This window comes from Chelonoidis abingdonii, chromosome 3 (genome assembly GCF_003597395.2).
Source record: "Chelonoidis abingdonii isolate Lonesome George chromosome 3, CheloAbing_2.0, whole genome shotgun sequence".
NCBI lineage: Eukaryota > Metazoa > Chordata > Testudines > Testudinidae > Chelonoidis > Chelonoidis abingdonii.
This window is the reverse complement of record NC_133771.1, coordinates 33,354,761-33,376,667: the sequence shown is the minus strand read 5'-3', so window position 1 is coordinate 33,376,667 and position 21,907 is coordinate 33,354,761. Positions and strand designations below refer to the sequence as shown.

General features: G+C 42.1%; 2 protein-coding genes across 7 annotated transcripts in view; both read right to left on the bottom strand.

Annotated features, from left to right (window-relative positions):
• KIDINS220 (kinase D interacting substrate 220) overlaps positions 1–5,740 on the bottom strand; it is a 166,326-nt gene extending 160,586 nt beyond the window's left edge. Inside the window, exon 1 of one of the 5 annotated variants that reach the window (XM_032795185.2) lies at positions 5,512–5,740. The gene's annotated coding sequence lies outside the window, so the exon portion shown is untranslated. The remainder of the gene's footprint in view (positions 1–5,511) is intronic. The other 4 variants (XM_032795179.2, XM_032795180.2, XM_032795183.2 and 1 more) reach the window with 4 other exon arrangements.
• An 8,177-nt stretch (positions 5,741–13,917) lies between these two features.
• Positions 13,918–21,907, bottom strand: part of MBOAT2 (membrane bound glycerophospholipid O-acyltransferase 2) — a 240,890-nt gene continuing 232,900 nt past the window's right edge. For both annotated transcript variants that reach the window (XM_032795186.2, XM_075063689.1), the window contains one exon: positions 13,918–21,437. In XM_032795186.2, coding sequence (XP_032651077.1) covers positions 21,218–21,437 — 220 coding nt within the window. In that variant the 3' untranslated portion in view covers positions 13,918–21,217. The remainder of the gene's footprint in view (positions 21,438–21,907) is intronic.

Below are 21,907 nucleotides of genomic sequence, written 5' to 3'. Positions count from 1 at the left end.
CCCAAGACATTCTGCCAATAATTCAGTGACTGAAGGCGAAGAGTCTCTGGATCACCATCAGGGAGAAACCCCTCTGAAACAGGTAGCAAGTGACCCAGGGAGTAAGCATGTGGCATCCACCCCAAGGCCACATGTGTGACCTGTCGGCCACAGGGCCCTGGGTTGGAACCTGGTGGAGCAGGCAAGGCCTGGGTTCCCCTACCGTCAGTCCCATACTCTCACTGCTGGGCAACACCACCTGACTTGGATTCAAATCTTTCCTCTCAACCCCCCACTCAACACTCTCTTGCTGCAGATTAAGCCCAGTACTTCTTGTCTAACCTTCAGTGGACAAAGAGGACGCTTAATCACTCTTCTCTTTATAATAGACCTTAGTATGTTTGAAAATTTTTACTAGGTCCCCCTTCAGTTTTTGCTTCTCAAGACTGAACATGCCCAGTGTTTGCATGTCTGTTTGAAGATTTAGACAACTTTACCTATGAGAAAAGGTTATCATTTTTGTCACTCTCTTCTTGACTCTTGATTTTGTCCACAATTTTCCTAAAGTGTGATGCCCATAACCGAACACACTACTCCAGCTGAGGCCACACCAAGGACAAGGATCATGGAACAATTGCCTCTCATGTCTTACATACAAGAGTCCTGTTAATATACCCCAGAATCATATTCGCTTTTTTTTTTTTTTTTTTTAAACACAACTGCATCACATTGATGCATTCAAGTTGTGATCCATTATAACCTCTAGGTCCTTTTCAGCAGCACTGCCACCTCGTCAGTTCTTCCCCACTTTGTGCATTTGATTTTTTTTTCTTCTTCTTGAAGTGTGGTAATTTGTACTTGTCCTCACTGAATTTCATCTTGTTGATTTCAAATCAATTCTCCAATTTGTCAAGATCATTTTGAATTCTAATCCTGTCCTCCACAGTGCTTGCAGCCTCTCCCAGATTGGTGTCATCCACAAATACTCTCCATTATCCAAGTCATTAATGAAAATATTGACTAGTACTGGACCAAAGACTGCCCCCTGTGTTACTCCACCAGACATGCCCTTCCAGTTTGACAGCAAACTGTTGATAACTACTTTTTGGGTACAGTCTTTTCCCCACCTTAACAGTAATTTCACCTAGACCACATTTTCCTAGTTTCTTAGTTATGGGAATGTCATATGTGACTGTGTGAAAAGCCTTAAAAAAATTAAGATGTAACATGTTTACTGCTTCCCCCCTACCCATTAGGCCAGGAACCCTGTCAAAGAAGGATGTTAGGTTATTTGGCATAATTTGTTCTTGACAAATCCATGCTGACTATTCCTTATAAACCCGTTATCCTCTAGGTGCTTACACACCGATTCATAATTTGTTCCAGTAACTTTCCAGGCATTGAAGTTAGGCTGACAAGTTTATAATTCCCCAGATCCTCTTTGTTCTTTTTAAATATAGGTACTATATTTGCCCTTCTTCAGTCTTCTGGGACCTCACCCATCCTCCTCCAGGAGTTTTCAAAGATAATTGCTTATAGTTCCAAGATTGCTTCAGTACCTTAAGTACTCAGAATGAATTTTATAAGGGCCTTCCAATCTGAACACATCCAACTCATCTAAATAGTCTTAAACCTGTTCTTTCACTATTCCAGCTTGTGTTCTTCCCCCTGGCTGTTAATGGTAACTGTGTTACATATCTGGTCACCATTAAACTTTTTGGTTGGTTAAGGAATAAAGAGAAATAAGACAGCCTTTATAAAAACTATATCTCAGAGCCAAAAAATTTCTGAAGAGTCACTGAGAATTGGGAAGATATCAAAAGACCAGAACAAAGCAAATGCAGTACATATTTTAAGCAAAGGCTAAAAAGTGGTAATTACTATCTTATAAGTCTAACTTCCCTGCTTAATAAAAAGAGCAAACATTAAAAGAAAAAAAAACATCTAGCAGATAATAGACCCATGAATAGTATGTGACAAGAGTTTATAAAGCATAAATCTTGCCAGAAAAATCTTGCACTCAAGATAGAATTTAAATATTGGTGGATGAACGACAAGTGATTGATCCAATACACTGGTATTTTAGTAAAATATTGCACTACCTATTTCCTATTATACACTGAAAACTTCTACATAATAAAAGCATGGTAATTACTACTATAATACGTCATTTTCTGTTTCAAACAATTCTTTTAAAGAAAAATAAAAAGTTTCAAACAAACGTACCAATGTGAACTATCTCAAACGACTGTAGTAAGAAAGAATAATCCGTTCTGGTCATCTTAGGACCAAGTGGAACCAAACTATGGGCCAAAAAATAAGCCTGCTTAATAATGTTATCATCACATTATTTCTTGCTGACAATATGCTTTTCTAAATCACATTCAGGATACAGTGTACTTAGATTTTCAGAAAGCCTTTGACAACGTCCCTCACCAAAGGCTCTTAAGCAAAGTAAGCTGTCATGGGATAAGAGGGAAGGTCCTCCCGTGGATTGGTAACTGGTTAGATAGGAAACGAAGGGTAGGAATAAATGGTCTATTTTCAGAATGGAGAGAGATAAGCAGTAGCGTCCAGCAGAGGGCTGTACTTGAACCAGTCCTATTCAACATATTCATTAATGATCTGGAAAAAGCGGTAAACAGTGAGGTGGCAAAATTTGCAGATGATACAAAACTATTCAAGATAGTTAAGCCCCAAGCAGATTCCAAAGAGCTACAAAAGGATCTCACAAAACTGGATGACTGTGCAACAAAATGGCAGATGAAATTCAATGTTGATAAATGCACATGGGAAAACAATCCCAACTCTACATATAAAATGACGAGGTCTAAATTAGCTGTTACCACTCAAGACAGAGATCTTGGAGTCATTGTGGATAGTTCACTGAAAATATCCACTCAATGTGCAGCAACAGTCAAAAAAGCTAACAAAATGTTGGGAATCATTAAGAAAGGCAGAGATAATAAGACAGAAAATATTGTATTATCTCTATATAAATCCACAGTATGCCCACATCTTGAATACTCGTGCAAATGTGGTTGCCCCATCTCAAAAAAGATATGTTGGGCTTGGAAAAGGTTCAGAAAAGGGCAACAAAAATTATTAGGGGTATGGAATGGCTGCCGTATGAGGAGAGATTTACAAGACTGGGACTTTTCAGCTTCGGAAAGAGACGATTCAGGGGGGATATGATAGAGCTCTATAAAATCATGATTGGTGTGGAAAAAGTAAATAAGGAAGTGTTATTTACTCTCTCATAACACAAGAACTAGGGGTCACCAAATGAAACGAATAGGCAGCAAGTATAAAACAAACAAAAGGAAGTATTTTTCACACAATGCACAGCCAACAAGTGGAACTCCTTGTCAGAGGATGTTGTGAAGGCCAAGACTACAGCGGGGTTCAAAAAAGAACTAGATAAATTCATGGAGTATAAGTCCACCAATGGCTATTAGCCACGATGGGCAGGGATGGTGTCCTTAGCCTCTATTTGCCAGAAGCTGGGAATGGGTGACAGAGGATGGATTACTTGATGATCACCTCTTCTGTTAATTCCCTATGGGGCACCTGGCATTGGCCACTGTCAGAAGACAGGATACTGGGCTAGACTGACCTTTGGTCTGACCCAATTTGGCCGTTCTTTTGTAAAAATCATGACTTTCCTATTTAGCTGTTTTGTTTTGGATCTTGTGCTATCTATGATTTAGACTAACTCCTTGCAGCAGAGACTGTCAGTTTCCCATCTTTACATGTGTACTCTTAGCTCATTTCCTGTTATCATTTAATGAGATTTCAAATCCACAGAGGACTTCTTAATTTCTCATATTTATATTACTAACAAGCTGAAAAACAGAAAATGTGTTAGATTATAGCATTTCATATATGCTATAACAGGGGTGGGCAAACTTTTTGGCCTGAGGGCCACATCTGGTTGGCTCAGGGCAAGGGGTTGGGGCGGAGGAGGGGTACGGGTGTATGAAGAGGCTCCGGGCACGAGGTTGAGGTGCAGGAGCAGTGTGGGGTGCTGCAGGGGACTCAGGGCAGGGGGTTGGGATGCAAGGGGGGTTCAGTGTGTGGAATCCAGCCCGGCGTCACTTACCTGGAACAGCTCCAGGGTGGCAGCAGCTCCCTGCCTGCCTTGGTCCAGTGCCGCTCTGGCACCACGTCCCTACAGCCCTTGGGGGAGGCAGGGGCAGAGGACTTCACAGGCTGCCCTCACCTGCAGGTACCTCCCCCGAAGCTCCCATTGGCCACGGCTCCCCGTTCCCATGGGGAAGCGCCTGCAGGCAAGGGCAACACATAAAGCCCTTGCCCCCCATCCTCCAGGGGCCGCAAGGACCTGGTGCCAGCCGCTTCTGGGAGTGGCACGGGGCCTGCAGCGCCACAGGGGTGGCAATCCCATGGGCCAGATCCAAAGCCCTGAGGGGCTGTAGTTTGCTCACCCCTGTGCTATAATTTATGAATTCACTTCAATGGGTCCTTCAAATGACATAGTCTCTATAATGTAAACACGTTATTAATCTAATAGATGTTAACGGTCTTGAAGTTGGTCCAATAAAAGATATTACCTCACCCACCTTGACTCTCAAATATATTTTAGACATTTAAAAAGCATCTACCTAGTAAATCAATAATTACTTTTACTTTTTTATATGCCTTTTGGATTTGAAGAGCAATTCCCTTTCCACTTGCTATACTGTCTTTCCACCTGCTCTGTTTATTTTATTGTTCTAATTTCTGCAACATGGCATGAGGGAGTTTTATTTGGGGGGTGGTTACTAGCATGGGTAAGCAGGTTTGACAAGAGAGTTATAACTGCATCAAGACCATGTTTGTCTTTCCACATTATCAATAATAAAGAAAAAAAAACACATTAGAAGACAGATGCTCTAGTGTGGCTGACAGCCGAACTTGTTCATGTTTGTAGTATTCCATCGGCTGTTCATTAAATTTGTGCTTGTGCATGGGAGAGTGCATGTGGCAGAGGGGTGTAAATGAAAATGCCCAGCGGGGAGAGGGGAGGGAAAGGTCTATATGACAATTCTCTGCACGGGGGGATGGAGGGGTGTAAATGACCACTCACTGCACAGGGAGAGAGGTGTAAATGAAAATGCCCAGTAGGGAGGAGAGGGGAGGGAAAGGTCTATATGACAATTCTCTGCATGGGGGCGATGGAGGGGTGTAAATGACCACTCACTGCATAGGGGGAGGGGTGTAAACAGCCCACAGACAGGCCTTTTCATCGGCCCGGGAAGCGCCCTGCTCTGCCCTACACACACGATCCCCCAGCGCGGCTGCGGGAGCTGGAGGGACAGAGCAGGAGGGCGGCGCCTCTCCCCGCACAGCCCAGCCCGCGAAGAGCTGCGCGCCCCCTGGCAGAGGATGGCGCGCGGGCCCGGACGTTACCCCCGCCCGCGGTCTCGGCAGTGTCCAGCCCCAGCCAGGGCAGAGCGGGCAGCCGCCGCCGAGGGGTCAAGGCGGCTCCATCGCGCCCTTTGTATGGCAGCTCCGCGCTCCCCCGCTACTTACCCCTGAGCCGGCGGGACCCAGCCCCCGCGAGCGGACTCTCCAGTCGCGGGAGATTCTGCCGAGGCGGCGGCGGTTGGCTCCGGTCCGCAGGCGGTGGCAGCTCCAAGGACCCTTCACCTGCACCCAGCAGCAGCTGCGGCCGCCATCTTGCCTCCTCCTTGCCCCCCGCCTCGGAGCCGGTCACGTGCGCCCGCTCGTCGCCTTAGCCGGGGGCACAGGAGGGGCGGGGACTACTCCGGACTCGGAGCCAGAGGGGCGGGGTTCGAAGCCCCGCGGGGGCAGCGGGATACCGGCAGCCTCCCCTTCTCCTCCGAGTAATTCGCCCTTTCACTGACTCCGCTTCAGCATCCCTGGGCGCAGAAACCTGTCCGGCGGAGCCCCGGCCCGGGCTCCGCTCCAGCGCCAATGCTGGCCTCAGGCTCCGGCCTCCGGCCGCTGATCCCTGAGCAGAGCGGCGGGGCTGGCCCGGCTGCGAAATATTCCCGGCCTAACACCGTTCCCAACACCAGGAACCGCCCCGTTTGGCTGCTGAGAGGTTAGTAAGATAGGCGAGTTGTGTATGAGCTGGCGGGCTGAGACGCTGCCTGCCCCAGGAGACCGAGCCCTCGCCACTCTGCTGTTGGGTGATTGTCAGAAGTGATTTTAACGAACGGGTTCGTCCACCCTACGCTTCTCACCGTGGTGGCTGGGGCTAGAGGAGTCCCTGCAGCACAGACTGCAACTGCAGTCTTATCTCAAGCCCAGCTGATTCTACAGGACTGAATACAGCCAGTCAGTTTGTGCAACCCCCGCATCTGAGCACCTATAAATGCAGACCTGAATACTTTTTTTTTTTTTAATAACTAGAAAAGAAAGCTGCAGTCGTCGTGCTCAGCTCAGCAGTTTAAGTTCACAAGGGAGATGCTCCTCATTCTGAATACATTTAAATGAGCTCGAACTTTCAGCTACCAGTGGCCATCTGAGAGGTGAAGCGCACCTAAGGGTTCACAAACAAAGGCAAGACAACCAGCTCCTAGTGCTGAAGAGCATCAGTGCCAGGTCATGATTCTTGAAATACCCACAAGATTTTATCAACATAAGTAATTCCATTGGTGTACCCTCTCTCTTGTGTAACATTTCCCAGACATAGTTAGCTCTTTTCACAAGTCAAAGTGTTCCATTGTTTGTCAGCATCACCAAGTCCTCCAGCTACTTGCATACAATGCAGAAAGTTAACATTCATTGTCTTCTGCGTGTTTTACTTCTCCCTTCTGTAGTTTGTCAAAAATGTTGTTTCTAAAATCATCTCCAACTTCACTACCCCCTCCCCCATTCAAGTCCCTCTACAACCTGATTCAGGCAACCTGACGTAGAACTCCACCTCTTCAGAGGTTCTTCTACCATCTGACCACAAGCTAGTTACTTTTATAGTTTGTGTGTTCACAAGTATGCATGTGTGGGAGAGAAGAAGGGAATGAAGGACTGAGTCTCAAATCCAAGACCTTGTGAAAGATGTATAGCTCACTTGCAATAACACTATCTTAACCATCCTTTAAAAAACCAGCCCAGCAAAAAAAAAAAAAAAAAAAAAAAAGATAAAAATAAAAAAAAACTTTTCAGAGCTTGAAAATTAAACATTAGTTTAAATGTTTGGCATCTATCTAGTCCCTTCAAACAAGAGGCCAAGATGTTAAATATTTATGAAAACAGTATTAAAGAAACCAAACACCTCCCTCCAATCCCAGATGGAGCTGATAAATGGTTGGATCCAATAAATAACCCTTACAACACAAGCAAACTATGCAGTGGCTGGCAGGAAAATCCCAGAGCACAAACAGTGGCAACAAAAATCAATTTCATGAATCTCACAAACAAAAACGGGTGGTTTCATTTCTTACCCCTGTCCTTGAGATGCATTTTAGTTTGTCTCCGTTTGGAACTGTTCTCTTGCTCACACAGCATCCTGCAGATGAATGCATGGCTGCACAGATGGTGTCAGCAGGAGGGCTTTGGCTTCCTTGACCTGGGATGCTGTTCTGTCAATGAGGATTGCTGGCAGGAAATGGGGTCCACCTAACTAAGAACGGGAAGAGCATCTTCTCACACTCAAGGCTGATTCCCCACTCTAGCACTTTGAGCGCAGAAGGTGCGGGGTCTGCAAGGACTCTAAAAATTAATACTTGCCACTCCAGGCTTGTATTAAACTCCCAAGGCTGCAGCTTTTCTCTGACTTTGGATTGGTAGATTCTGCCACCACCCAGTGCAGAAACCCTTTGAGAGACCAGGAAGGCTTACTTGAGAATTCCTTCCTATGGGGTACCCTCAAGCCCTTTCAGCCCCCCTCCGGGAAAGAGCTGAGAAAGGGCAGAGGGGGAGGAAATCAGTTGTTGCCATCAGCTAATTAAACAACAGGTGCACAAACCTCTTAAGACACAAAACTCCAATTCTGTTCTTAAAAAAAGTAAATATTATTAATTAAAAAAAGAAGAAAATACAACTGGGAACTTAGGCTTTTTGCTAGATGTAAAAAAAAAACAAAAAAACAAACAATTACAAGGACTAAGCGTCAAAAATAGCTCTCTTGAGGACCAGCTTAAAGGTTACAAGCGAAACAAAAGCACCTGGGGTTAGCACAGAGGACTCCAAAAGCCATAAAGAAATAAAAGGGATAAACCTAATCGCATCTTTCTAGACATTTCCTGGTCTACTTAATGTCTGGGGTTTTACATGAGTAGTTTCTAGGTATGATACTGATGATTTTTCATACCTGGCCCAAGCTTCTCACAGCATAACTACTCCCTGTCTGCCTCTCCCTGAAAACAACAACAGACAGGCAAAAGGGGAGTCTTGTTTCAATTTTAAAAAGTTCTAGCCTTCCCATTGGCTTGTTTGCCCAGGTGCCCACTAGCTTCCTTTTACTTATGCATAGCAGTGAGACGTTTTAACCCTTTACAGGTAGAGCAATTAGAAAGAAGCTACTAAGCTACTGTCTGGGTGTCTATAAAAGGGAGGGCCCCCCCCCTTCATTTATCACACACACCAACTCACCAACCTAGTGAGGACGGCTTTAAACTAGGTTCAGAGGGGGCACGTGTCAAAAGCCCACAGGTATGTATAAAAATGTAATCTTAACAGAGGGTTAAATCAGTGCCTGATGTACACTTATCAAAACAATTGCTGGATGTCCAACTCAAAGGGAGAAAGGAAGCGGAGGCCAAAAGAAACACTTTAAAGACACCCTCAAGAAAAAAAAAAATCAAGACATGTGGCTTTAACACCACACACTTGGAGACAGTAACCCAGGATAGGGATAACTGGTGAAGACTTGTCAGAGAAGGAACTCCCACTTTTGAGAAAAATCGCCTTGCTCCGGTCACAAAAAATGCTAGGAGGAAAGAAAAAGCACAGAAGACTGTCACAGCAATCGTGGTCCAACCCTGACTTACAACATCACCTGTAATGTCTTCCAGTGAACCTGCGGCTCAAGGATTGGACTCCTCAGTCAGCAAAGGACTCAAAAAAAATAAAACCTTGACTTCTCTCTATATAGTCTCTCTGTCCTTTATTTCAATGCAACAAGTTTTTGTCCCTTTTGCTGTCCAGCCCAGAGCCCGCACCCAAACTCCCTCCCCGAAGCCCACACCCCAAGCCCCCTCCTGCACCAAACTCTCTCCTTTATCCCGCAACCCAACTCTCTCCCAGAACCTGCACCCCCCTCCTACAACGCAACCCCCTACCCCAGCCTGGTGAAAGTGAGTGAGGGTGGAGGAGAGTGAGCCACAGAGGAGGGGGGATAGAGTGAGCATGGACGGCGCCTCAGAGAAGGAGAAAGGTCTCAGAGAAAGGGCGGAGCAAAGGCTGGGTGGGTGGAGGATTGGGGATCCCCAAAAATTTTTAAATCTAAATGGCGGTCCTAGGGTTGCTAATTTTTGAGAACTGCTGATGTAGTAAATAAAGTTTGTAAGCATTATGTTTTGCAATAATGATAGTAACATAAACATGGAATGAGTTTAATGATGGCAGTAAATATAGAAAAAGATTATATAGACAATAAGATAAATGATAGTAGTGGAAAAAAATTATTCAGAATCTGTAAACATAGCCACAGTTTCATCCATTGGTGTATTTTCCAATGCCACTGCTACAATTTCAGCAGCTTGTACCGAATGAGGTGAGCATAGTCCCTTAACTTTTTCATCAGATATTCCTACTGCTGCATATCCAGTATATGGTTCACCATTCTTGTAATTGTGGATGATTCTGGCTTTTACGTCTACTGTATCTATGACCTTGTTTAAGATTGCTCCACCTTGGAACAATATAGGTTCTTTGGAAGGAATTTCTGTTAAGGGACACTCTCATGTTGTTCCCCTTCCATTATAAGTCCATAAGGAACTGGTGGTAAACTTGGGACCTTTATTCAGTAAAGCTAACGTCCATTTTGCTAATCTAAGGCTAGAAACATGTCCATTGTTAATCTTTCCTGTAAATACATATCTCACAGGAGAATGAGATGTTTTAAGAAGCACTAGGGATAGTCCTACTAAATATTCCCAAGTTGTAAAGCCCAAACTAAGGCCTGGTCTACACTACGCGTTTAAATCGATTTAAAGAGCGTTAAATCGATTTAACGCTGTACCCGTCCACACTACAACGCCCTTTATGTGGATATAAAGGGCTCTTTAAATCGATTTCTGTACTCCACCTCGACGAGAGGAGTAGCGCTAAATTGTATTAAACATAGTGGATTACGGTTATGTTGGACAGGAATCGACGTATTCGCCTCCAGGCGGTATCCCACGAGCACCATGACGCTCAGACAGCAATCTTGCCTCGATGCCAGCGGGCAGGTAAACAGAAAAGCCCCGTGAACTTCTGAATTACATTTCCGTTGGCCCGCGTGAGCTGGATCAGCACGGGTGGCAATGCAGTCTCCAATCCAAAAAGAGCTCGCAGCATGGACCGGTACGGGAGATATGGATTCTCGTTATTGGGGGACAAATCTGTTTGTCTCAGAGCTCGTTACAGAACACGAATGCCAAACGTGTATGAAAAAATCTCCAGGCTACGACAGCTTGCGGTACAGCGTACGGGAAGCCAGAGACGCAAATGACGCTCATGGAGGAGGGAGGGGGTACTGAGACTCCGCATATCCACAGCCACTCAAAGTTCCTGAAAGTATTTGCATTCTGGCTGCGAGCTCCCAAGGTTGTAGGTTCAAAGACACGTCTGGCGTGGATATCAGGGACATGAGCTCCTCAGTTCCCCCACACCACACCATGTGAAAGAAAAGGAAAGAAATCTATCTTGACTCTTCAGTGCACCCTACATGTGTACGATGATGCTGACTGCCGTAGACGCTTGAGGTGGTACAGCAGTAGAGGCACTATCCTCTCCTAGCTCCCACTCCCGGTGGCACGACGGTGCAGCTAGAGAGGCAGTAACTGTCCTCATGAACCCCATGCCTGCATAATTGGCTCGAATACATAGAGGCGAAATTCTGGTTACATCCCAGTTTAGAGTCGGACAGAACGGCTAATAGCTACTTCATCAACTGGAGTTCACTGGGGCTTCACCCGCGCGTCCCCTTGTTGCGCTCGTGAAAGAAAGATTCTGTACGCCTGGCTGTCCATTGCCCGGAGAGTGACCTCGCCCCAGCATTTTTATCTCGTCACTGAACCAAGTCGTCTGTTCTTATTCCTGCATGTCTTCTATACTGCATGACCACAAATGGGCGTGAGAGCGGGCGACACTGCCCGATCGGCTATAGCACAGGAAGGTTGGAGGGGTAGGGAAGCAAATCGACGCGTGTCGTCGGGTTTTACAGGGCACCCCTGTGATATACGACACGGAGACGTGTCGCATCTGATACACGAGTCTCTCTAATCACTTGCCCTTAATTCTAAGAGCAGACGAACTCATATTTTAGAAACCATAGAGGAAGGGATTGACTCCAAGTCCCAGTGGTCACCCAATTTTGTTGCATGCGCCCGGGCCTGATTTCAGCATACCGCGGCACTCCTGATAGCACTGAATCTCAGTACAGAGGTGGGAGAATCAACCGTCTTATGTCTTGCCAGTTTTTTCCGGGCAGAGACGTACAGACAACCAGACATCTCTTGCTCATATGCAAAGCACCGAGTGAATTGCTTGCTGTGAGGCGCTGGAGTAGGCTCCTCCCGTGGCATCCAGTAACATACGGTGCCAGAAAAAAAAAGCGGAACGGGCTCCAATGGTTGCCGTCTATGGCCGTCTGCCAGAGCAATCCAGGAAAAATGGCGCGAAAGGTATTTGTCCAAGCTGATGTTTCCCGGAGAAAGGAAGACTGACGACATTTTACCAGAACCACCCGCGACAATAATGATCAAACCAGAATCCAAAGGTGGGGAGAACTGTGGGAACTATGGATAGCTAGGAGAGAGCTACCACCAACAACGCTTCAGAAATCGATGTTAGCCCTGAACCATGGCGCACAACGCCGAAAATTACTGTGCCTAGGGGCCGTTCATGAAAATCTAAATTTATAATATCATTTAATAAAATCCGATTTTAGCTAATCCATATTATCTGTAGTGGAACCAAGGGCCTAAGAGACCATTCTAGTGAAATGATCAGCTTAACCACCTCTGCAGCACAGGACAAAGAAAGGGGGGAAGGAGGCTAAGTGTGTTACAGATAGACGCCACCATTATTTAGTTGCTCGCAGGTGGTGGAAGGTCCCGACCCCTAACCGGGCCGTCGGAAAGGTCCGGCTGCCCTACGGTTGCCGACCGCCCCCAATAAGCGCCCAGGCCCACCTAGTCGCCTTAAGGGTTGCACCAGCCCTGGTTACAGATGTGTAACGAGCCATAAATCCAGTGATTAATTGATTCCAAGAAAAAGGCCCCAAAAGTTGGGGGGTGGGGGGTGGAGGGTTTAAATTTCACCCACTGTGGAAGGATTTCCCTCTACTAGATTTCACTTCTAACCGATCCTGGGTCTAACATAGCGCAACACTACTGAAAACTGTTTTTTTGGGGTCTATTTTCATCTAATCGCACACAGCAAATGACAGGTCGAGTTGTTTTGTGCTGGTCTGGGAAATTTTCAATGAATCGTTGCAACGAGTCGATTTAGCTCAGTCATGTAGCCTCAATATTTTGAAGTCATTACTAACATATGGGGTACTGGCTGGGAAAAGTGTTTCTGATCCCTTGCCATATGGGAAATTTAACACACGCCGTGAAAAACTAAATTTTTATATATAAATAATTATATATACTGTGACAGACCCAGACAGTGGGGTAAGGATCTGGTAGACAGGCAATATACTGTACACGTTGGTGAGTAGTTTTCTGTTCCCTTCGAGTGACCAGAGCAAGGGGGCACTAGAGTAATCAGGAACCTGCTAGAACCATATTAAGTCAGACAGCTGAATTAGATCACTTCAGCCATCGAAGCAGGCCTAATCAAGGCACCTGGCGTTACAAGTGAGCTCACTCCATTAGGGCGTGTGTGTGGGGCGGGGAGCTGGGAGCAAGAGCGCAAGGAGCTGAGAGCGAGAGGGGTGCTGCTGGATGGACTAAGGGGCTAAGCGTATCTGGACACCAGAGAGGTCCTGTGGTGAGATAAACGAAGTGTTTGGAGAAAGCCATGGGAAAGTAGCCAGGAGTTGTTACGTCAGGCCGCTGGTAAAGGAGGCACTATAGACAGCTGCAATCCACAGGGCCTTGGGCTGGAACCCGGAGTAGAGGGCGGGCCTGGGTTCCCCCCAAACCTCTCAACTCCTGATCAGACACAGGAGGAGTTGATCCAGACTGTGCGGAAGATCACTGAGGTGAGCAAATCTGCCAATAAGCGCAGGACCCACCAAGGTAGAGGAGGAACTTTGTCACAGTACACACACAGAGCATTCCTTTCTTCTCTGCCTGTTGTTCTGATCCTGCTACCAGGATCTAGTCATGTGCCATGTCCACTTAGTGCTGCCTGAATCCCTCTGCCATTACCTCCTCCTGAAGGACACACAGACATTTGATGAAAAAACTCAGTTCTTTCTCACAATTTCTGTGAGGCCGGTGTTGATGACGTCCTAACTACACTGCTCATCATAGCTCACATTTTACCCCCTATTAGTTCCATTACACTTTTTGTCCATATCCAATATTCCTAAAATCGATAGCCCCTAATATTCAGTTTGAATTAAATTATTTGGAGGTTCTTCATCCATCCCTACTATTCCTTAATTATTTTTAACGTTAGATAGTCTAACTGTAATGTTGAATAATTCAGGTATCAGAGGTGTGGTCCTCTGGTTAAAAAAAGCATTTCTTTTTTAGCAAAGGGTCTACTTAGCTGGTTAGATCTCATGGTTTACTGCAATGCATTGAATAACGTTACTACTTAGCAGTTATTTAAGACACCAATGAAATTAGCAGAACAAATTCAAGGTTTTCTTTAAACTACTATTTAATCAGATTTTAAAGACACAAATTAGAAAACATTTATAGGCAAGTTAAAAACACCTTTAAAACATAACAGCTTGCTATCTGTGCAGCAATGCAGAGACAAATTAGAAATGAGTAATTATTAAAATATCACATCACAGTGTAACTAACACAGTGGTATTTTAATTTACCATACACCAAGATCTAGGTTTATGGATCTGTTGAAAAATAACACTTTTTAAAAAATATATATTTTGGAATAGTAAAAATGAAATTCACAGACAATGCATTATATTCTGAATCAGAAAAGGCAAGTTGAGGAATACTCGTAACTATCCACTTTTAGGCATATTTTCTCAACTCCGTGTGTGGGTATTTGGGTGCATAACTACTTCTGCACTGAGGTAAATAATATACCCTTGAATGTGTAACCAAGACAGGAAAGAACTGAATTTCATATTTTAGATTCTTAAATTGAATAATTTATTACAACATCTTACATTGTTTGAATAATGCTATCTTCACCCATCTTGATTTAAACTAGTGTCCATTCAATACATTTAGAATTTTCACTTCTAACTGATCTAGAATACTCTTGAGGTCTGGAATTTAAAAATAACTACCTAGTCACTACAAAATCATATGACACCTTTTGTCACTCTAAGACATGTCAGAAGACTCTTCATAGAGATAGTCAATATCACTGGACAAGAAAACATGTGACAGGAGAAAGTTGTTAAAAAAAAATTGAGAACTGAACACATAAAAAGGCAAAAAAGAAACATGTAGGCAAATATCCTTTTCTTTAACCCATTGTGACAAAATGTTACTGCACCATTGATATGCAATGCCGTACTGTTTTGAGATCTCCAATACTCATTAAGCTGTGATTGTAATGTGTTGGACATACAAACCCTTTTCAGGGTTTAGAAGAAAGAGGTAAAAAATCATAGCCCTGGATGAACCAATGATGTCTGCTCACATTGTAAATTTTGGTAAGAACTCTACAATGAATCCAAGTTAGATGATTCTTCCTGACTCATTCTAGTTCCTATGCCAGGTCAGCATCTCAGTGAATGAAACCTCTTTCTCCAAAACCTTTCCTTATTCACTTCCCTTCTCTGATGGAGCAATCGGAAAAGGATCCATCTAAAAGCAGCCCTACACTGTTTTCCATTCAAATTATCTGGCTATGTGAAGTCAAATTTTGTGTTCAAAGACTGGCTACAGGCAATCTTTAAGTGGAGATTGTTATGAAACTTCAGCAGAGACCTTTACTTTGCATTTGGATTCTGGCTTAACAGTTATATTTTCACTTTAGGATACTGGCCAGGAGATCATTTTTGCCACAGCCGTGGAGTCCTTTCATACATTTTATTCAGACTTTAATGTGACTGATATTCTGAGGTTTAATTTATCTTTTATTTGAAGTAGCAACATAAAAACAGAACTTAATTTAGTCATGTATGATATATGATCTGAGGGGACAAACTAGTCCTGTGTAAATAGTTATACAGACACTTACATATAGTTATGCACACCACAGACCATAACAGTTTTTCAGTCCAGAGAGCTGCATTTTCACAATTTTGTAAGGATATACATATTTTAAAGAATGACGTAATTTTTAAATGTTTAAAATACTAAACCAGGCCTAATCCATTGGAGACTAATAGCATGGAGAAAGATACAAGAGGATGAACTGGTCAATTTATATTTATTTGCTTACTTTTGCACATTTCTGTAACCAAAATGCTTCCAAAAGATTTTTTAAAATACTGTTAGAGGGAATACAAATAGGCTTGAAATACAGGTTTTGGTAACCAAAGAAATACAAAAATCTCATCTGAAATCTATGAAATTAAAAAGTAATTTTAGTTTACTTTATTAATTGTCCCTGGCAGTGTTTCTGTTTGAAACACTGCATCATTGGGGAAGGCCCCAGTTTAGAAGTGTACTTAAGTACCTGCTTAAGTTCACCCTTATTCAGCACAGAACTTAGGCACATTCTTCACCTCAAGCAAACAGTTATTAAGTCCCCTTGACTTCAGTTGGATTTAAGTACATACCTAAGTGCTGTGCTGAATAAGGATGGGGTTAAGGACATATCTGAGGCTAAACATATACTTAAATGCTGTATTCAACTGGAATCTTAATGCATGAGAACTATGGATGTAAAATATTTTCAATTAAATTTGAAAGCTTCACATTTCATTGTGATTTTGTAAAACTGATTAATTCATTTTTCATTTGAAAACACATTTATTTTTAGGCAAAAACCTTGACATTTTCAAGGCTGGTTTCACGTAACTCCAATGAGAATTAGAAAAATTAAACAGACCAGAGTAGTTACAAAGTTAAACAAACATTGTAATTGTTGATGAGGAAATTACATGGTACTTTTAAACTTCTTTATGTTTTAATCTAAGGCCAGGTTTTTAAAGTTCGGTGTAGGCCCATAATCAGATATTTGCATGTACACGTGGAGAAGAGGTAGCCACATGTGTATGCTGATATACAGTTTGCACACATGGGTTGACATTTTGGCCCCAATGAAGTCAATGGGAGTTTTGCCATTGACTTCAAAGAGGCCAGGATTTCACCCATGATATTTTAGTACCTAGATTTGTCTTTACTTAACAGTTGTACCACTGTAACTACATTAGTATTATTAATATGGTATAATTCTCTCCCCGGTGTGGATGCAGTTAAACTGGTATAAAGGTTTTTATACTGGTATGGTTTATTCGCCTACAGTCAGAGGAATAAACTACTGTGGTATAAGCACTTTTATATAAACTAGCAGTATAATGGATACCATATATGTATTTTGGTAAAATAGCTACACCGTTAACCAAAATGCTTATACAAAATGTGTGCATAGACAAGGGCAACACAATTATTTATATGCACCTCTCTTTGAACATCTTCTCCTTAAGGTGTTATTCGAAACATAGACAAAGGCTATTTTTTAAGAAAATATCTTTTCATGTGTCCCTTTAAAAAAACTTTACCTGTGCTGAAATCTTGTATAAGTGTCAGTTGAAGGAATGTCTATGGCTGAATAAAACAGGATTTATATACATTTTTAAAATTAACAGATCTTTCACTATAGTGTCAGAGTCCTGTGGCACCTTATAGACAAACAGACCTATCAGAGCATAAGCTTTCATGGGTGACCCATGCATCTGACGAAGTGGGTATTCACCCACAAAAGCTTATGCTCCAATACGTCTGCTAGTCTATAAAGTGCCGCAGGATTCTTTGTCACTTTTTACAGATCCAGACTAATGCGGCTACCCATCTGATCCTTTCACTATAGTGACAGTGATAGACACCACTCAAACTATTCTTCTTTATATTTATTTTCTTCAATGAATGCATGAGTGTTAAATGTTAAAATAATTAGCAAACAGTTACTATGAGGGATACATTTAAAAATGAGCATTAGCTCATTAAGTGTCCAGAAGAACTGTCCTCAATATGCAACTGTCTACAAAGCACCGTAACATTACAAACAACGATGAGTTATATTTAGCCCTCATAAAAATGTTTAATTGGAATCCAATATCTAATGTGTATATGAAGTGGTAAATAAAATGAGACCGAATATTTAAAAGCAGGTTACTTTTGTATCTGATAAACCACAAATTTCTTCTTAAAGATTAAAATATCACTAAAATAGTAATCTCAGATAGTAATTATATAAGCCTTTAAAGTGAAATACACTACCTAAATATTTCTTATCTGAATAATCTTTAAACAATTAAATTTACTGAGGGCTGCTCTTGAACTTAATTCACAAACAGAATTTGGTGCAGTATTTTTAATTTGTTATAGCTAAGCAAGTAACAAACAGCAGAGAAAGCAACAGTATAATGCATGAAGGCTGAATGCTGCCCGGAGATAAACACACAATTTCCATTGCAATGAATAGGAGGTACTCTCATCTAAGAGCAGAATTTGGCCTTATGTATTTTCATGTTCACAAATGAGCACGTTACAAAGAGATAAAAATGGAAGGGCACTAATTCTATCCAAGACTAATGAGATTCATTGTCTTTTGTTTCTTATGCAGCAATGGCAACATTTGTGGAATTTCAAAATTCCAAATTGGAATCGAGTGAATATGACACTGAATGTAGAAGCAGACCGCTATATCCAATTTAAAGCTAGGAATCTTGCAGGTAGTGTTCGGTTGGTGCTTGTACATAGTTGCTTAACTATGTATACTCCCTCATATCCAAGTGTTAAATGAAACTGTAGCTATGCCAATTTCCTAGGAAGTTAAGGGCCAGCACAAATTGTATTTGCATCAGAAGTCTGTGAGTGCTTTCTTCTACAGGATATTTACTCTTGTTACTGCAAATGCACAACTAATGACAAATGCCTCTTTAAATGTGATATCATCTGCTGGCATGCATACCAAAAGAAAATATCAGATAACTAAGGGGAGGAGGAGACATTTTGGTTTGAGGCTACCAAATACAGATTGTATTGCATTGGCATCCTGGCAAATCTGTTTGCATATGTAATGCTTATATGTGTAGATATGTAAATGAAATGCCAAATTAGGCTCTATGCCATTTGGGAGAGGGTAGGGGTGCTGAAGGAACCAATAACAATAATCAATAACAACAGAAGGGGACAAACCAAAAGAAGCTGAGAAGTGTGTACAATGTAGACTAGTCTCCTGTTTAGTCTAATATCCTTTCAGAAAGAGAAAATGCAAGTGATGTTACAGATTTATGGATAAAATCCTTAGCTGCTTTTATATGGAATAAGATAGATCAGCCTGCCCTTAGCCATATACAATGTGAAAAGATAGATGTGTTTGGGAAAAGCATGTTATGATAACCATAGCCCAGGGGATGGAGTGGTCTGTTTGTATAACCATGGTAGGAGTTTACAAATCTGTTCATTTTCTTTTAAGGGTGATCATTTTCAGTTACACAGACTGCCAATATCCAAGCCATTTTTGAAGTGCAGGGTTAACTGCTCTCTTAGGATATGTCTACTGCAATACGACCCCTGGGATAGCTCTGGTTGGCCCAGATCAGCTCACTCAGACTTGGGGGTCTCAGGCTGCAGGACTATAAAATTACAGTGTACATGTTCAAGCTTTGGCATCCTCACCCCTGGAGGGGTCTCAGAGCCCAGGCTCCAGCCTGATCCCGAACATCTACACTGCAATTTTATAGCCCGCAGCCTGAGCCCCCTGAGTTGGAGTCACCTGACCCATGCCAACCCCGGGTCTTTTATTGCAGTGTCAATATACCCTGAGACCCTGAGCAAGGGGGGAAGGTCTCAGAGCCCATGCTCCAGTCCAAGCCCGAACACCCACACTGCTATTTTTAGCCCTGCAGCCTGAGCCCCAGGAGTCTGAGCCCAGCTGACCTGGGCTCAGACTTGATGCTGTGGTTTTTTTAATATAGTGTAGCCATATCCAGGGTATACTCAGTTCTGCCTAGCTGTGTGGTTGATGGACGTGTGCTAATATCCACATATAGGAGAAGCTTGTCTTCATCTTCCTTGGAAGTTTGGGAAGAGTGCCAAAACCCAGATGCTGAACTTTCCAAGCAAGAAAACATAATTCTGAACCAACTCAAGTGTAAGTTCTGTGGAAACTGAGCTGAAGAAGCCTTCTGACATTTAGATGACAAGAAGACTATGCTTTTTTTTGTTAGTGTCCCTAAAAGCTGAAAGCTACCTTTTTTGTACTCATTCACAATATTCAGTCAACTAATGTTGTAAGATGCACAACCAAGAAGTTTTTAGGATCCAAAATATTAATCAAGAAATTTATTACTCACCTCATTTGGCTGTTATTGTTTGATAGTAAGTTTCATTACTGTTGCTCTGGCATTTTTTGTATAAGTTTTAAAGTTAAAACAACGTGGATAAACACATTTTGCATTTACTAAAATCATATGAAAATAATACAGAATATAAGCAAATAAAAACATAGCCCTTTAAACACATTTTTTCTCTAGTAGAGGCCATCACCACAATAAATGCTCTGTTACAGATATAATCACAACATTACTTCCTTGATATAATTTCAAAATGAAATATCAGTCTCCCATTCCCAAGCATTGCTTTCTCCCATAATCTTACCTAAAAGTGTAGTGTGAATTCTGCATCTGAAATCTTAATTTTAGAAAAAAGAAAAAGCTTTCCTTAAAGCCCACTGGTATTTTGGGGTGAAGGGCCATGGATTATCAAGATGAAGCATACAGTGCCTGGTTGACATATGATTTCATCTTTTGTTTTCTAGTAACTTGAGTTACAACCTCAAGGTAATCTGGCTATATTTATTTGATACTGTAAGCACCTTCAACTAACCATTTTATGTCTGAGAAACTTCAGAGTGACTTCTTAAACATTAAAAAAGTCACTATTTGTAAAATGTTTAAGTGCTAGAATAAGGAACTCCGGTAGCTAAGGTTAAGAAGCACTTTCACTGAAAGCCTGGTGGCTTGCACAGTGTCTTCATCTGTATTCTGTTATGGCTGCCATTTTGTCTCTAGCTTCAAAGTCCACTTAGTGTTTTTTAAAACAACAAAATAAAATAAACCTAGAACAGAGCTATTAGCCCTAGAAAAAAAGGTGAATCTTTAGTTTTTTAAAAAATCCTTTCAGAAGGGCTCTTTGTAATTAGACTCTCTTTATCAAACTAAGCTATAATTTGGCATTGGTAATGTTTACAGTTCCTCAACGTACTGTAATAGTTTGAGATCTAAGAAAACCCTCCAAATACTGAGATGTTTATTGCAATACCTTTTCAAAGATTCACATTTCAACAGTTTCCCATTTCATAGTCCTGTCTTTTTTTAAAAACAGCACCCAACGTTATACAGTTCCCACATATTAAACATGAAATTATCACTTAGAAACAATATTTCAGTAGATAGAGGGTTTAAGGCAAGTCATTCATTTGGAAAAGTTAATTTCCATGTGTTAATTTAGACTGACACAGCTGTTTTCCACCCCATCAGTGCCTTGGGATACACAACGTACATTCAGCAAAGGGGCACACATCTGACCCTATGGACATACGTTGTAAGTCCTGAGTGTCCATTGAAATAATGGTAATATTTTCATATAAGGCATGACCCACAGGGACATGGCATAGGAGGGGTTAATTTGCTTTGTTTCCAGTCTTGCTATTGTATGTGATATTCCCTAGGTAACAGCATTCTTTTCTTACTAAACACCTTTGCAAACAAATACAAACCCCTTTAAAAGGTGCTAAAAATGGGTTTTGAAAACATACAAAATATATTCATCATAGTATTTCCCAATCATTGTTTCAGTGCTGGATATCTGCAGGTTATTCCTCGTTTCTGATTGAAACTATTATTTGTTGTGGAATAACTGTTCTGTCCCAAAACGTTTTCTTCTAGTTTTTTGGGCCATGAGGGCTTGATGCTTTCCTGCTCTATACTTCCTTTTTGAGTTCTTTTCAATGGCAATATCAACAACACTAAGATGCAGGCAATGTGAAGACAGAAATACCAGTAGCTAAACAAAGAAGAAGAAGAAAAAAAATCATTAATCAGAACTTTGGCCCCTATTATAGCTACTTTAAATAACTGACTGCTCTTACATAGGCAGTTTGCTGTAAATATGATCTTTAGCAGCAAGGCATCAACATTTCCACTGGCATTCTTTCAAATATATTTTATTGTATTGGAGGGTAGAGTGGGAATCAACAAAAAGTGAAACCTCTCCCAGTATATTTAGTGCTAGAATGTAACGTAGACAATTCTGAACTACTACCAGCTCCAAGGTAAAATACTACATTTACCACAGCAAAATTTCATTTTTGGTGACTCCCCACTCTGCTATAATCTGTAATAGACATTGTGATAAAGTGGGGGATTTTCTTGTTTTTTCCATGATTTGCATGCAGAGGGAGTGGGACTCAGTTTCCCTCTGTGCTACTGGTTTAATGAGATGATGGGAGAGGGAGTTTGTTGTTACAGAGGACC